General features: G+C 48.3%; 2 protein-coding genes across 3 annotated transcripts in view; both read left to right on the forward strand.

Annotated features, from left to right (window-relative positions):
- The window catches only part of LOC142575261 (uncharacterized), a 118,839-nt gene that overhangs the window by 84,675 nt on the left and 16,754 nt on the right, over window positions 1–17,410 (forward strand). The window lies entirely within an intron of this gene.
- LOC142570041 (uncharacterized) lies at window positions 5,392–12,794 on the forward strand. Its single transcript, XM_075678639.1, has 3 exons — window positions 5,392–5,594; window positions 9,069–9,323; window positions 12,583–12,794. The coding sequence occupies exons 1-3, from the start codon at window positions 5,394–5,396 to the stop codon at window positions 12,721–12,723; spliced, it is 597 nt and encodes a 198-aa protein (XP_075534754.1). The 5' UTR covers window positions 5,392–5,393; the 3' UTR covers window positions 12,724–12,794.

Raw genomic sequence — 17,410 nt, forward strand, 5'->3', positions numbered from 1 at the left:
GCTCGCATTTGCAATTATCTTGCATCTACTGCCCTGCACGTGGTTTCATTTCACAACGCGTAGAAGGGTATAATCCACGGGCATGGCAACCGTCTCCTGTCGATGGATACCTAAAGTGTCTCGCGGCTAAAGAAACGAGGAAAGGGTGAGGAGGAAGTACGTCACGTCTATTTAGCACTGTCCTTCCTGGCGCTCACGATGCCTTTTCTTTTGTCTTTCAAGTGTAATTCCATTTAACTTTATTGTGCACCTTGATAATTTTCGTTTGAACAAGACCAGGAGAAATACGTATTTGGGATCCCGTAGATATTTGCGTATGTCCTGTCACAACGATGAGTTTTGTTCAATATGGCAAAACTTTGTGATCGACGTACAAGATATAGGGCTTGACACCCGTATGGCTGGCGTATATGGCTTCAGCGTCAACGAAGACCTTCTACTGTCCGCCTTAGGACTGAGCGGCTCGTGGTTTGAGCGTGCAGTTGCTGCGTGCGTGTTAAATTTCATGGTCATTTTAAGCGCAACTGCGCCCTGCACTCCGCAATGGCGAAACTGGTGCTACACATTTGCATGAAATGCCAAGCGTCAATGGGTGCGTTCGACTCGTTCCGTATACACACGCACCGTGGAACCTGCCATGTGCCTCTTGCCTTTCCAAGTTCGGAGAAGGTACTTCGGGAAGGAGAACGCTGATAGCGGTTCATACGAAGCTGCCACGTTTATGCCAAGCTTGATGCCGTGCATGGCTCTGGCAGGAACATTAGCAGCCGACCGCGCTAACAGAGAATCCCTAATTTCAAACCGCACCATGTGGCATCGTGCACCTTGCGCCGGCTAGATGACGCTGCGACCCTTTCGGTCATTACCCCCTGAGTTAGCGCTTCTGCATCGCTATCGCCGGCATGCCGACTCATGCGATGTCCGGGTACTTGGACTTTTTCGTATCTGCCCCTGTCGCCTTGTGAAATGCGATCGGAGGTGTTACAGACGTCTAATTACGCATCCTTTCCATTTTGCCCCCCTCCCCCCACCCGTTCGCCAGACTCTGTTCTGGTGCGACTGTCAACTGCGCAAAGCTTCAGCACAAGGTGTATCCGAGTGTCCCAGCTAAATTAGACTGATTAAAAAAATAAATAAAAAGGGAACTCTGGGATATCGTACCAAGTGCATATTAGCGGTAGTCGTGTGTACTTTACAACCATTGTTTTATCACTAATTCTTTGTTGTCTTGATCTGGCCAATTATAAATTTGCAGAGCGTCTTACATAACCTGGGATTGAAGTATCTTGTTCGTGCTGAAAGTTCCCTGGTTTTCGCCAAACCTCCTAAATATATCAACACCACGTGATGTGGTGCTTGCGCAACTGCTGTTGTGCTGCGTGCAAATGAGGAACAAGCACGACCGCAGTTCGACTGCGCAAACTTACGCTCTCGCGTTTGGATGAGTTCACCCGACGTAACTTATCAGGTCATTTTTACCCAAGGCGCATATCACTGTAGCAGTAGTCGCCTTCCATAGTTATCACGAGCCCCGCTCTTCCTTCGTCGCGCGAGAATAAAAAGCCATTTCCTTCTCTTTCGCAGTCTTGGACGCTTTATCGCATCGTCAGCGCTTGGCCAGTGGCATGCGTTTCCTCTTTAGGCGACAAGAGCCCGAGGCCCACAACCAGCGTAGCCCTGTCAACCTTGTCCATTCCCCGTGACCGCAGTCTGGCTGTGGCCGTCCTTATTCACCCATTACACACTTGAGCGCAGCAAATGGCAGTTGCGCAAGCGCCCCATCGCGTGATTTTTTTTTTTTTTTTACAGCGGAGCTTGGTTCCCGGGATTTCTTCGTCTCCAAAAACTCGACCAATCACAGCGGGAGGCGCGCGCAGTGTTCTCCGCGCCAGTGGCGGCGCCGGCCTGAGGGGGAAGAAAGAAAAAATTCAGTCTCATATATTCAAGGCAGGCTCGTATATTCAAGGAGCAAAAGCCCTGAGATTTTCTCACGCCCGCTCTTGCTTGCGCCTGCGCACAAACGGCTGGTGGTCCCTCAAATTAGTCTCGTCGAGCGCTCCTAGCTGATGCCTTTCTGTCTCGCCTAGACTCTCTTCTTTTCCCTTTGCATAGCTGCGCCGAGTTTTGAGCGGTCGCCGGGCACGGTTGGAACTCGAGCTTAAACAGCTCCGCTTTTAGAAGCTAGTCACTTAAATATTCTTGCATGATTTGAACGCGAAAGCATCGTGACAGATCGCAATGTATAAATTGATTTGTTTCCCTTTTTGCCTTAATTATTGTCATTTCCTCCCCCCCCTACCTAATGCTCCTCCGAACCTTAGGGTAAATTGAATAATTCAATGAATGACCTCTCTAATTAATTGTATGACGTCACGCATCATGGACGTAACCATATCACGTGTTCAAAACTCTTCTTTACTCAACTTTGCTACGAGTTTTAGCGCCTTCAGACCACTTTACTTCACCTTCGTTCGCTTTACTCCACCTAAGTCGCCATACTCTCACTTGTTCTAACTATAATTCACTTCCCTCTATTTCACCGTGGGATTTCGCAGTGCGAACCGCAGCAGGTCCAGCTCTGAGAACGTTACGTCATCACTTGGTCAAGTGGGTTTCGGGATCATCGGATGTTAACGCCGGGCGCTCGCCGCATTTTCTGCTTCATGGGACATATGCTGTCGCATTCAAAAAAAAATTATCCAGAAAACTCGCCTTCGCGCATACCGTTCGCCGCAAGCTTTTCCCCGTAATGATTACGGGTGCATAAGCTGCCGTTGCCGGCAAGAGGTAACTGTAGCATACGAAGCAGGAAGCGACGTCACTACACTTTCATATGTGAAAGAGCCCACCGAGCAAATAATTTCATTTGTGTTGTGATATAGCGCTATGGAAAAGCCACGCATAGTTACGACGCCTGAAGAGCAGCGCGAGTACCATGAGCGACGAAAGGACCAGCAACATCAATATGCACAACGGCGTCCTGCTCAGGCTCGTCAGGACCCAGTTCAAGGCTGTCGCATTGGTCTATCGAATCAGGTGGTGCCACAGCTTCCCTGGCCAACCACTTTCACGGCGTGGATTGGAGCCCAATTTTTTTTCGTATTTCGCGCAATTTCGTTTTTTATCGGCAAGGACAACCAGGCAAATTTAGTACGAAAGCAATGCTTGTATCCGAGGTTATTTGAGGCGATCTACAACGTTATAATTGAGATGTTAGAGATTCAAGCAATAATTAAAGTTGGCCAAATAAAAACAATATTTAGTGATGAAAAAAAAATACTGCTAAGTACACGCAGCTACCGCTATTATGCAGTTGGTACAACTTCTCTGGCGCTGTTCGTTTATTTAAAAAGCTTGGTCCAAGTTAGCTGGGACGCCCGGTATACGCTGGTACAATTCTGTTCTAAATTTACGTGCCGAAAGCACGTTTTGATTGAGGCACGCCGTAGTAGGAGACTCCCGAATTTTGACTACAAGGGGATCTTTAACGCGCCCCTAATGAATGGGACACGGGTTGGACACGCTGGTACAATCTTAATTCGGGTACTATCATAAATCGCCTGATTATACCTGTAACAAGGCAGCCGTTGTCATATTGCCCCTTCTTTACTCTATAGCGTTCTGGACAGGGTTTGCTGTACTTGCCGTCATATTCTTCGATGGCTAACATACTTTGTATAGACTTTTGTATTTGGCCCCCGTTTCACAGTGGCTCTCAGGCATATAAGGTATATGTAAATAAAATAACAAAAACAGGACCTTCATTAAAGTCTTGCATTCATCGTACTCCAACTGTGTTTATTGCTTGTCTGCAGACGAGAAGGTCGACATGGAGGAGCTTCTCGAGTTTTCCTTCGACCACATCGACAAGCTCGCAGAACGTAGGGGCAAGACAATTGCAAGTCCTGAGAAGTTGCATCTCTGGGAATATGTGCAGCAGATGAAGGTACGTGCGCATCAGCAGCGTGTACTCGAGCATCCATCACCATTTGTATTTACATTCCCAACCACATTTATAATAGCTGGTCATCGCCATCTATAGCGTAGACCACTATGTGCAATGGTTGCAGTTCCACCTTCAGCCTGGTTCAATTCCGAGTGCTTTACGGATGGTACACATTTATCCGTGAAGTCTCATTGAAAGGACAAAATGTCTGCCAGGTATGTTAACGCTGGCCCATGCAAGCAGTACGTTTGTGAAAATGATTTAGTACACCTTTTCGCGCATTCTATTTGATATCAAGGTGGTCGATAGTGGCTCTATGCGCCTTGCATGAGCTACTTCGAGTATCAGTTTGAACAGCTGCTATGGAAAGTTCTCGCCGAATGTAACACCATTTTCGATTTTTCTTTCTTTTTTGCATCCACGTAGTCGCAAATGGGCGCTTTATGATAAGTATGACCGTTCCTCATGAATAAATTTCATTCTTGAGTCTGTTTCGCAAACATTTTCGACGGTGATGCTCTTTGCGAGCACCGCAGGAAATAGACGAGTTCTCAAAACTAAGTGATGTGCCCCTGCAAGCACATGTCTGCAGACAACGTAATTTTCTTTATTTCTGGCGCGTCCGTCTAACCAGCATTTGGATACTTGTATACCACATTAGGGCCGAACACTCGCCCTTTCATTGTATAGCACTCGACTACCTGCTGCATTTGCACGTTGCACAAGTTTTTTTTTTTTCTGAGTGTTCGTAGTGCCCTTGGCTTTCAGTCATGTACTCGCGATTCTACACCTTGTTGATGCAGACGCGTTCCCTTCGCTGCCTTTTTTTTTTCGTTGCACTTTGATGGTGGAATTAGCGTGTTGCTGCAAGCTGATTGCCATGAGCTCTTCCTTCAGGTAGCTTTTAATTATTTGCCTACAAAAGCGACTGATATGTCAGCGATTCCTTTCTGTAGCTCCACCCATCTTGTAAGACGAGGGGGATAAAGGTTCTGAAAGAGGTAAACAACCCTCTGCCAAACTAGCTCAGCGTTCTCCATTACCAACACTATACCAAAGAACTAAGCTCCAGCGATCGATTGTATCGCGAGAACTGAAGGACTTTTTCAAAAGTTTTCGTGATCGTTTCCAGTACTGCTAAAACTAAACATTTAGAAAGTACTTGCTGCCTGTTGTTGAACTTCATTTCTGTAATGGTTGGGGCGCTAGAAATGTACAGGAACTATGGGTGTACGAGTATAAATTGTGAAATATAAGAAAACTGATAGAAGTTTTATATAACGGAAAAAATAGGTTTTATTTTCTTTTTGTAATTTCATACGTATCTTATGAAAACACCCTCGGTATCTAAGATGATACGTGGCAACTACGATGTCGGCTTGTTCTCGTAGCTCAAAGTCGCAAGCAGAGTGGCCGCTTTAATGTTCCTGCACCTTCACAGCGCGAAATGCCCTACTGGGTAACCAAGGAGGCTGTGCCCTGGGACGAAGTAGAAGCCAAGTATTCACTCCGCAGTCGGTCTCTGTCGTCCGACTCCTTGCACTGTCACCTGGAGCTCTCGGGGGTTGGCCTTGCCACGCCCCCACCGTTGCTGTACTCGCAGAGGAAACCACTACCAGCGACTTCTCGTGGGACAGCCACCAATGAGGCGAGTCTTTGCATCAAATGTATCCGAACTAAGAGCCCACCACGGTATGCACCTCGAGGCCGCTAACTTAAGTCGACTCCTTCACTACGCAATTATCGCGGATTTTGGTGTCTGAATTAAGCAGTACCTCTCGCGCCTCAACTTTTCTTTTTCATTTCCCATCGATGTAGCTCTTCCCTCGACATTGCAAATACGCTCAATGAGGCTCCCTGGTCGAAAAAAAGTTGTTTATAGAAATTATGAAAAATATGCAGGATTCGCGAGTCTGTTCGAATCGATCAATTTGCGAACAGATATTGTATGTTTACTGAAATACGATTACTTCTATGCAGTTCACCGTTCGTTACTCAATGCGCGCTGTGGTCTCATTTCGTTCGCTTAACCTCTCCTTTTCTCTGCACTACGGTGCTTTTGTTGCCGACTTCACTTCTTGCGTCTTGTTCTTGTGCATTCGGGCACCTGTTTTCCCAGTGTCGCGTACATTCTGCGGGATTTTCCAAGAATGCTCCCACGCCCATTTGCACATGCCAACATCCATATATACTTGCAGTGTTCGAAGTTTCTGTATTCTCGGCAAGGCATCAGCCGGCACAAACGCAGCTTCACTTTAAAAAAGTTTAGCTTTACAACTACAATTTACTTATGCGCCCGTGCCCCAACATTCATGTCCGATAGGTTTCTGAGTATGGCCTCGTTTCTGAAGTTATCCAACGCTTTGTGCACATCGAGCCCTAGGATCGCGCGCAGTACCCCCGGCATTCCGGCATCCACAACGTCCTTTTTGAGCATCCACATGTCTTGCGTGGACAGAGCTGGTCGAAACCCAAAGAGGGTGGGTGGGAATAATTGGTGTTCCTCTAGATGCTCGGCGAGGCGTGTTAAAACCACGTGCTCTAGTGCTTGGCCCAGGCATGACGTGAGACAGGGCGGATCGAGATTCTCCAGTTGCATTTTTCCAGGTTTTGGAATAAAGACTACGTCAGCCACTTTCCATGGCTATGGCAGTTCCCCGGTGCGCCACACTCGATTGAAGAGGCCGGTTACGCTCCTAATTGTGCGCTCATCGAGGTTGCGCAGGATTTTATTTGTCATGCCGTCCGGCTCCGCCTACGAGGTGGTTTTTAAACCGGCGAGACCAGCTCTCGCCTCGGTTATGTCGGCATCTATGCTGTCATTCATTTCGCCGGTGTACTCTGCGTACGCCAGCTCCTTTCTTTCTGCATTAAAATAGCGGCTGTTGAGCTCCTGTATGATCTCTTGCTCTGAGGCCGGATGCGCCCGAAGGAGCCGATTGACCTTTTTGCCGTTGCTGCTATCTGGATCGAGCAAATGTCTAAACAAGAACCAGGGGTTCTTCGAGCCGAGCTCGCCTTTCAGCCAGTTGCACAGCTGCATCTATTGAGCCGAATTTAACTCGCGCGAATACTCCAGTACTTCCGCCTCAGCCTGGGCCAGTGCTAGTTTAAGTGTGCGGTTGCGTTTGGTGCTTCATCCATTCTGCATAGTCTGCTGCTTTTCCCAGAGGCTGATCAGCTTAGAGTCGGGCCATCTTCCTCGGTGGGCGCCTCGATCGTGGCTTCTTGCGCATCCTGGAGCAGCTGCGCCGTCCACTCGTTTAGGTCTTTCTTCTTCCTTGCTGCCTGACGGTTGTGCTTGAATCTAAATTGGTCCCACTTGGTATGTTTGACGAGCACTTTCTTCTTTTTATTATACCCCACTGCAGATATTCTAATGTTCAGGACATCATGATCACTGTCCAAATTGAGGCCTGTATTGAACACGTCGCTCCCTCCACTTGCCGGACGAAGGTCAGATCGGGAATGCTGCTTTGTGGCACGCTGTTCTCAATACATGTCGGCTGCGTGGGACCTGTGAGCAGGGTCAAGTCGCGGTTGTTAGCCCCATTTGCTATCGACATTCCCTTCTTAGTATTTCGCGGGTAGCCCCACATGGTATGGCTTGCATTAGTCTCCCAAGACGACGGGCTGGGCTTGTGCCGCCTCTTTCCTCACTTTTCTCATGATTGTGGGGAAGGTGATAGTATTGCACTTTGGCGGGCTGTTTATGTTTAGTATACAGAGCCATTTATGCTTCCTGTTTTTGGGCATTACCTGCACAAAGGTGTAGTGCAGATTTGCGATTTGCATTGCGGTGATGTTTCGATGCACAGAAATGGCTGTTCTGGCAGTCGGTTTCTTGTTTGTCGAGAGCTCATTAAAGTAGGAATATCCCATTATTTCGATTGCGGATTCTGTTTCCTGTAGCGCGATAACATTTACCTTGGGGTCGAGGTCTGCCATTGCTAACTGCAGCGCTTCCCTCTTTTTGGCAAACTACCTGCAGTTGCACCAGTAATATCCGGCCTTGTTCCGCCATTCCCCTGCGGAATACCATGGCCCTGGCGTCGGGCGCATCTGTGGGGATGCTGTGCCCGTCGTGAAGTCTTTCTGCGTGACTCGTAGCCATGTTCAGTGGTAGGAGCGAGGATTGCGGAGTCTATGTTGCTGCCTCAGGTGGATGGCGTGCTGACTTCGGTTTTAAGCAAGTCATGAGGGGGGGGGGGGGGAAGAGGCTTTGAGTGTTGCTTGCATTACACACTGTATTGTGTTGAATGTTTCTTCTAAGCTTTTCGCTAGACTTGTCATTGTTTGTTCTACTGCTTCGACTCTTTGTTCGAGGCTGTGCGCGGGTTGTGCAGTCTATATCTTCCTTTAATTTCCTCTTAGCATTGCGTGCCTTATCCACCTCCATGCTCGCCTCTGCATTCCTGTGTACGGATCCATGCAGACGCGTGCTGCTCTGGCGCCATCTTGTAGTCATCGTCGCCGCATAGCCCGCCATGCGCTCCACTACAGATTTTCTTCTCATGCGTTCGCCATCCTTTCCGTTTCATACTTCCGCTGCACCCTCCTCCTGCGCTTTCCTCCTCGCGCTCTTTTCATATTCCGTCTTCCATCTCGCGCTGTGCTCGTTCGCTCGGTCAGGAGGTACAACGCCGACGCTCGCCGCAGGAACGGGCGCCTAAGAGCTGCGCTCTAAAATTTTGAATCTCTTTCACATCGTCGTGAGCGATGCTGCAAACGCTTCCTAATATGTTCCAGAATACCAGCGTTTATTGGTCTTTACCTTGCTTTAGTTAGTGCCGCTCCTTTCATTATATTTCGGATAGTATACACATGCTAGTTACAAAAATGCCCATGCGCACACACGGCGAGTCGGTCTTACCCCGTGCTCTTTCATACCTATTCCAGATGACAAGTCATTCTTTACTATTACTTCTACTCACTTTTCTGGGACTTACAAGGTTAACGAAATGTGCTCACAATGATGCTATGACGCTGCAACGTGCACTAGAGCCATAATTAAGTTAGCTGTGTCATTTAGTGACACGGCGAGCCCCTCTACTTTTTACTTTCCTGTGCGATTCCTCCCAATATTTCGTGTCTTCAGCTAACGGCAACTTTTTCTTGGCAGAACTCGTCGCAGCCCCCGCACCAGCACAAATGCGAGCCGAACGAGCGCTTCACACTTTCCGAGCAGTGGGACTCTGGTTCACCGCACCGGGGTCATGTTGTTTCGGCAACACGTTTCAAGAAAAAGCAAGGCTGGCAGCGACTCCTGGGGAAGGTTTTTCATCAGACACGCAAGGACCCTTCGAAAGACGACAGCAGTGGCGAGTTTGCCTCCTTCCTCGCGGGTGTCGCCAACTCCTCCAGCCCTTGTTCGGTGGTATGGTTGAGCGCTGTCGATCTCGCATTTTTTCCCTATTTCTGTCCCTGCTACCCTTTCCTACCGTGCCACGTAGCCAACCACAAATCCCTCTGGTTAACATCTCGGACTTTCTATAGATTCTATCTCTCGTAATTTATCGTACCCCATTGCTTTATGTGGTGTAAGGTATCCACGAGAACGCCGAAAACGCGCACTAGTGTGCTTCATGGCTTCATGCACATTGTCGAAATTGCAGTGTTTCGTAGCTCTCATTTGCACTGGCAGGCGATTTCGTCAGTGTTGGTTATTGCTGGTTGAACTGTTCCGAGTGACCTTGTGAACCAACAGGAATTCATTGGTAACGAACGAGCGTTCCACTTGCTACGCGCATTTTACTCTGGTTCCCTGTGCCGCTATGAGCAAATGCGCCTATCTGAACATGGTGTCTTTTTGAGGGTGTTTGTGCGTGCACGTGGCTAACGGTCGCAGCCCGCGTTAGGCGAATGTCGCAGAGGTACGCATGGGTTTCTTTTCTACCCAAAAGTGCGGATAAATAAAAAGCTGATCGTGCAGTCCTACTTATGGCATCTTATGTGGGGCACTTGCCTCTCTGTTGACAGCCCCCTTTTCGTACGCATTGTGTATTTACAGAACCGTCATTTCTGAGTTGAATAGCCTCATCGGTACTTAAATAACATTTCATTCACTTCACAGCGGACAATTCTATACACCTTCTAAGCGCCGAACTGTGTTTGTGGCACTGCGACCGGATGAGACGTCAACTGCCTTTCCTTCTCGTATAAGTGAGATCAGACAATACAAGCATTCTGCCTCTAAACCTCCCGAGCTCTGCAAGAATTAATACTTTCGAACCGTGCAGTTGTCGCCTTAAAGGGCACGGCATTAATGGATTTCTCCGATTACCCACCATAGTAGTGTCGTCGATTTAAGGCACTCCAGATGTAGAAGTCTTTAACTCCATCTGCTTTTGACGCGCTGGGATGTAATGATAAGAGTTGAGCAATTCTGCCTAAGGTAATTCCAGTAGGATGCGGAAGTTGCCGCTAATCAGAGGTTGGGGACTTCTCCTATTTGTGGGGGACGTCAATCTTGCGTTTATAATTCATATGCGTGATGAGGACATGGTGGGTGCAATAACAAAGCACACCACCCCTGGCAAGAAAACCGTCAACCAGCGCATGTATAGTGTGCATGCCAGTGCAACTTAAGGATGTTGCTGCTTCATTGGCTGCTTCATTCTGTGTAATGCAGGGTGTCGTATAAGCATTGCGAAGGTGCCTTGCCAATTTTGATGTGCAACATGCCTTCATTTGCATTTAGTATGCGAAGTTGTTATTCTAATGTGATTACTTGTACGTATATTATGGACGGCTTAGTGTAATCACTTTTGTAGAGGGTGTTTCAGCAAACACTAAAGAATCTTTAAAAGTTGCCTATCGCAAATATCGCATTTATAGTTCATGAGCTCATTTACTCGAAGCGGCGGACAATACTTGCACAGGAAATTGAGTCCCAAAATCGACTAATTAATGAAAATTCACTAAGTTCTTAACTAGTTACGTTATGGCCCATATTGCAGTTCACAAATTCTAGCCGTGGAGTTCGCAAGGCGTATCCACATGGAGCGAATTTTGAAGGTGACACCAGTTTCGAGATATAAATTCCCGAACTTTGCGCATAAATGCATTGACGTTCCAGGTAATTTGTTAAAGAAACGTCGTTTCATGCACTGAAGCACACAAGTAACTGGAACGCCAATGCATTTCTCCGCAAAGTTCGGGAATTTATATCTCGAGACTGGTGTCGTCCTCAGAATTCGCTCCAAATGGATCCGCCTTGCGCAGTCCACTGCTAGAATTTTTAAAGTGCAATATGGGTCATAGCATAATTAGCTAAGTTAATTAGTGAATTACCCGCCGTGGCTGCTCAGTGGCTATGGTGTTGGGCTGCTGAGCAGGAGGTCGCGGCATCGAATCCCGGCCACGGCGGCCGCATTTCGATGGGGGCGAAATGTGAAAACACCTGTGGTACTTGCATTTAGGCGCACGTTAAAGTACCCCAGGTGGTAGAAATTTCCGGAGTCCTCCACTGCGGCGTGCCTGATCATCAGAAAGTGTTTTTCGGCACGTAAAACCCCACAATTTTTAATTAGTGAATTCTTTTTAATTATACTTTTGCATTTCAATTTCTTTCAATTCGTGTCCGTCGCTTTGAGCAGACCGGCTCAAAAACTAGAATTCAGCTATCTGCCACAGGGAACCTCAAACTTTTTAAAAGCGTTCACTGAAACACTCTGTATTATAGATGGTTTATTGTAATGTCTCGTACGTTGTAGGCGGCTGGGTAGAATTTGTGAAAGCGTTTTGTAGTTGCAGGCTTTTTTCCGCCTCCGTGTTCACTCTGCTGCCTTTCGATCTTTCTTATTTAAGCTATAAAATGAACAGCTTCTTTCTATTATGCATGGTAGAAACCCAACGCGCAAAGAGAGTAAGAACATTCGGTGTCTCATGTACCAGTATCTGCAGTCACCGAGGCAAATATTTTGAGACGTGCGGCGTGAGCAGCGACATCACGCCTACACTGCAGGTCTTTTAACACGCCAACGAAACCTCCTTTCCCGTCTTCGAAGTCATTCGGTGGTCACTCGTCAACTAAATTGATCGCGAGTGATGAGTGCCCACCATCATAGGGATGCAGGTGAAAAATTACAGGGTCTCTTAACATCTCTCGTAAGAGGTGAACAGCGAAAGCAGACTCTTCCTCCTATTATCATTAAACTCTTCCGCTTTGTTTCTTATCTTTTTAGTCATTACTGCTCACTACTAAGCGTTTCTAGTCATTTCTAATCAATTCTGGTCATTACAAGCCGTGATTAGACAGTGGTCATATCGGAGTCATTACAAGTACTTATGAGTCATCACACGCTATCATTAGCCTTTACCAATCTGTTATAACGTTATCATTCACTGTCCCTATCAATCATTTTTCATTCTTTAATCTGGCTTCATATCGCGTGATGACATAAGCTTCACCATGAGCCTAGAAAGGCTTTCGCCTTAACTGCCTGCCAAACGACACAATGGTGCGAATGGCCCCAGTAATCATGCCTTTGGCGCGTTCGTAGCCTCCAGCTTCATAGGCAAGCCGCGCCGTCGCTGGTTCGGTCGCTTTAAATAATCGTTTTTTAATTTTTGTTACGACTTCTAAGGCGTGCAGTTTCCTGATTAATGCCGTACTAATTGGCTTTTCTTCTCAGAATCATGAAGAGGTATCACAGGCTCCACTCAAGGGCCCTGAGAAGAAACGCCCGACGGGATTCCTCCGACAGTCTCTGCGCAGGGTAGCCACGGCTACGCGGAAACGAGATACGCATGACGTTGTCAAGACCGATGTTTAGGGCATGCTGTAACTATTTTAATTTATTTTAGTTTCGACGAATTTATCGCCTGCTCTGCGCGAATAAATGATTAATTCCCCCACTATGTATAATGCCCTGTCTTTATTTCCATGCTAGAGACCTACGTCAGATCTGGGAAGAAAAAAAATTGGCAGAGGCTTAGCTTAGCTAAGCCTAGTGTATTGCGAAAGCTATCTTCCGTTCAGGTTGTAGAGTTCCATACTGCTCATCGAACGTGTAGATGCAGTCTCGTCGCCATTTAAAGCATCCATAAGGCTTGCTGTCGAACGATCAGGTGTCGCCAAAGTCGAGTCAGCATTGAGAGCATGCATGATACCTGTAGATGCACCCAGATCAAGAGATGTTGAACGCATTCGCCTGGCTGCATAATATGCACGCCGTTTAGCTAAACGTTGTTCCCGCACTTCATCCGTTTCTTATACACGCCGCGGCTTCTTAGCTGCAGCACATCGTTACAGCTTCACCTTATACACATCATCCGACATACCGTGGAGGATTCGCTGGTACGACTGCGACGAGCCGAGTTGGGGGGGTGCCTCTTTTCCACAGCTGGCATGATGTCGCACACAGGTCAGGCTAAAGGTCAATGGTGGATTCTCCGGGACGACGGCCAAGAGCGGAAACCTCGAGCAGTATTGCTTTCGGAATAAAAGTCCGCCCTGTGACATAGTGCTGGATGCAAGCGCATAATCGGCATAATGTTTGGGTAGGGGTTTATGAAAACTGGCAACTTTGAATGTGATATCGAGCGTTATACCATTCAACTTTGTTTAGGTGATGGGTTTGTGCGGTATGCTGTTTGTGATCTGCAGGCTATAACGGTGACTTAGCTTACGGATTTTTCCGCGTCAATTTTTAATGCGGACTGTGTTCCAGTTTTTGTGCTAAGGCGCTGTTTTATAAACAGCGGTATGCGCTCGTTCGCGGTATCGTCTTATGGAAGCTCAGATGGTGCCTTGAAGAACTACCAGATGGTGTATTCGTTTTTTATTACAGGCTGGTAATTCCCGACTATAGTTTTTTACAGCAAAGCTGTATATGGGTAATGATCTCCAGGATCGCGTCTGCGCGTATACAGACCATTTTACATACGTGGGCCGATCCCGGATATAGTGCAATACCGGGATGGCGCGCGGTAGAGCTGAAGCAGGCGTTAAGCGCTCCCTATACGTGGGCCGATCCCGGAGATAGTGCAGTGATGGGTCGCGACCCGCGGGGGAGGTGCAGTTCGGCATTAAGGGGCCCATTTACACAGCTTTTCGCTGGCCATTCTTCAGAGGCGAAGGGCACAGAGTTTCCCTTGCTGTTTGGGGAGGGGGGGGGGGGCAGAACATGATTTGCAGTAGTAGGCATCCGGTACATAATAATCGCCTTTAGAAGTTTCACAAAAACTAACTTTCAATTGGCGTCAACGCTTATGCTTTATTTGGTTGAGTGATCCATGCAGGTGGGCGCTTAACGTAATCATCGGTGCTGAGCCTCCCAGCAGATAAAAGATAGGCGTGTCGCAAGCTGCCACGAAATAAATTGGCAGTTTTGTACAGCATTGTATATTGGTCTGCGAGGAGGTGCGTGGAGGCTGATGCAAAAGTGGGGCTAGTGTTGACTCGTTTTAATGCGACAGCATTATACGCCCCATCATGCGACAATCTGGCATTGTTGTCGCCGGCGCGACCGAAGGATGGTGCCAAAAATCGCCGACGGCGCGAAAAGTAACAATACGTCAAATGCTCGCAGCCTGACAGATTTAACGTAATCCGAGCAAAGTCAATTAATAGAATTTGTACATTTCTGTCTGGCTGGGAATCGAAACCGAGCCTCACGGGCACGAGACGAGTACGCTTCCTCATCGCCACGGTGGCTTTTTTTTTTCTTTATTGCCGGATATTTCACGTAGCAAACACAAAGGGCATCATCTCTGCGGTTATAGTTGACTAAAGTTGTCTAGTGCGTGTGCGTGATTGCGTACATCACGTCACTGCCTCCCATGTTTCGCATGCTCTTCGGATTTCGTCGGTGCTGCGTCTACTGCGATGCACTCCGAAGCATCTACCTCAGTGGCATCTGTGAAACGTGGTCGCTCACGGAAGCACGCCGCCGAAGACAAAGCAGCGGAACAACAATTGGGAATGCCGTGCCAGTTTACAACGTACACGACGACATACGTATGCATACTTAAGCGAAAACATTTCTCAAAAGCGACTGCAATGCTTTCGCATTCCCTCACGTAAGCAGTCCTAAGTGTCGCTTCCGTCAGCAGGCGTTTAGTGTGTTGCGACACCATGTGCCCGAGCACATGAGGGTTGGACCTTCCCGCGTGTAGCCGTGCGCGGCTTATCCGTGTCTGGGGAAAGAGGATCCTGGGGTTGAGCTGATTTCGGCTGTTTTAACCTTTCAGGCCACCGGGCGGAAGCAACACACCTCTTCGGCCTCTGCTTCATATAGACGGCAGCCCCAGGATGAACACCTGGAGGAAACCGGCAGTCGCCTTTTCTTGCCCTCCTCTTTAATCTATCTTTCTATCTCGTCTTTTCGTCTGTCCTATCTTCTATTTCTTTCTCACTTCAGAGTTTCCGGGCGGCAAGGATTAACGTTGTGTGGGTAGCCAATCTTGGGTATACCATATTTGGTTATAGCAGTGACATGCAGTTGGCGTTTGCATGAGCCGTTTTTCTAGGACCTGCTTGGACATGTTCTCGGTAGTGTTCTTCCTGCGCTTCTTTCCTGCGCCAGTCCATTTGATGTGGTTGCTTGTTTGTCAAGGAAAGGAGAATTCTATCTCACAGGCGTATACCTGTGAGATACACCTTCTTTTATTTCTCTTTTGCGGGATTGCGCGTTTTTATGGCGAACGGTGGGCAGCATTCACATTTACACTAGTAAACGTTCCCCTACCCCCTATACCTTATTTGCCCTGAAATGTTACCTTGGGTTGCCCCCCCCCCCTCCGAAAAAAAAAAATCCTGCGTACGTGCTTGCTTGCCGGCCGGACACGCCTGCCTCGCGGGTGACGGGAGAGGGCACGCTTTTGGCCCGCGTTCCTCGCTCGCGCACCCGAGACTGAACCCCGCTCGCCGGCTCACCCTCGAAAACTTTCACACGCACATGCAGCGTACTGCGCGCGGCGATGTATTTATCGCACTGGGACTTTATACGGAACCTCACGGCGACGGCTGAAATGCACCTCCAGTGTCCATATAATTCCAATCGTAAGAAAAAGAAATAGCGAATAATGTCAAACTTCTAAAACTCATGCATACTCAGTACAAAGTAAGCAGAAATGAAATAAAAATAAATAAAAACGAAAGCTAATGAAAGCCCTCGAGAGCCGTTGGTGGCTCTTCTTCTTGCCCTCTGCTTTCGCTATCGCGTGTGATAGCTTTGCCGGAGCTCAAAATACTCTGCCGGGAAAGGTCCAGAGCAGGTTTAGAATGCTGCGTGCCGTACGTATCCGCGCTAAAGTGACTACGTTTAACGTTGATCGCAGGAATTTATGACTGTCGTTGTGGCGGCAGCCCCACATCTGTCTCGTCATAGTCACTGGTCTAATTCGTTGGCATTTCGATATTTGCCTAAAGCCAGACAAGCGTTTGTTTCCTTACACGTAAGGCGCTCCCATCTCCGCAGCACATATAAAAATGACTTCATCGCCTCTCTCAAACTGTTGCGCGAGTGTCAGAATCTGTTCACGAATTGTTCGACAGCGTAGCAGAGCGCTTGCTCCAAATAGCTGAGCGAGATGCGGCCACCACGCTGCCCGCGCGAGGTCTGCGAACAATGGGCGGTGCCGCACACCATCAATTTTTTCTGCGTGAGCAAGTGGCCAAAGGCGAGGACAGATGCGTCGAAGAGCAAGAAGACTCCGCAGCGGTGGGTGTGTTTGTTCACAACCACTGCTGTTGCTGCGCGCCCACACCAACTAAGTTGCTCACGGGCGGCAGCAAAATTTCCCATCCCCCCGAAAAAGTCTGGGCATAAAAGTCGTAAACCATTCCACTCTGGAAAGGGCAATAACCAGCGAAGCTCTTCAGCAAACGACACAGAGGCGGCACAGAATTTCGAACAAAGGCACGAACTCGCTTACCGTGATTTTTCTCTACATTCGCGTGGACGATGTCACTGCCACCCCGAGCAGCCGGAGGAAACTAGACACACGAGACGAGAGCAGATCCCGCAGCGGTGGGTGTCTTTGCGGCCGCCCGCTGGTGCTGCTGCTCGCCCGCGTCAGCTAACTTCAGACGGGCGGCAGCAAAACTTCCAAAGCCAAAAAAATATTGCGAGAACTAAAAAAATCGGCGGATTCCATGCACTGTCGGAAACGAACTACATATATTTGCGATCTGCAGCACGTTTCTCTGCGTACCGAAGACGCCCCTGCTCCGCGCGATGCTTCTTTCGGGCTTGAGTGTCCTCGACATTGAACGCGTGCTTTGGAGCCATTTTGCGGGCGCGTTTACGAGCTCTTTCTGCACACGTGACCAGCCCGCTGTTGAGACGCCAGCTCCTAGTGCTCTCTTCAGGCTATGGACGATTGTAATGTTTACACTATCACAGCCCAGCACGTGACCTCCACAGCCCAGCACCTGCATTTTCGTCGCATAGGAAGGCAAGCGCAGCACGGGCCCTAGACACAAACTGCGAAACGCTACCGCGGCGGTGCCGGCCG

This window comes from Dermacentor variabilis, chromosome 1 (assembly GCF_050947875.1).
Source record: "Dermacentor variabilis isolate Ectoservices chromosome 1, ASM5094787v1, whole genome shotgun sequence".
NCBI lineage: Eukaryota > Metazoa > Arthropoda > Arachnida > Ixodida > Ixodidae > Dermacentor > Dermacentor variabilis.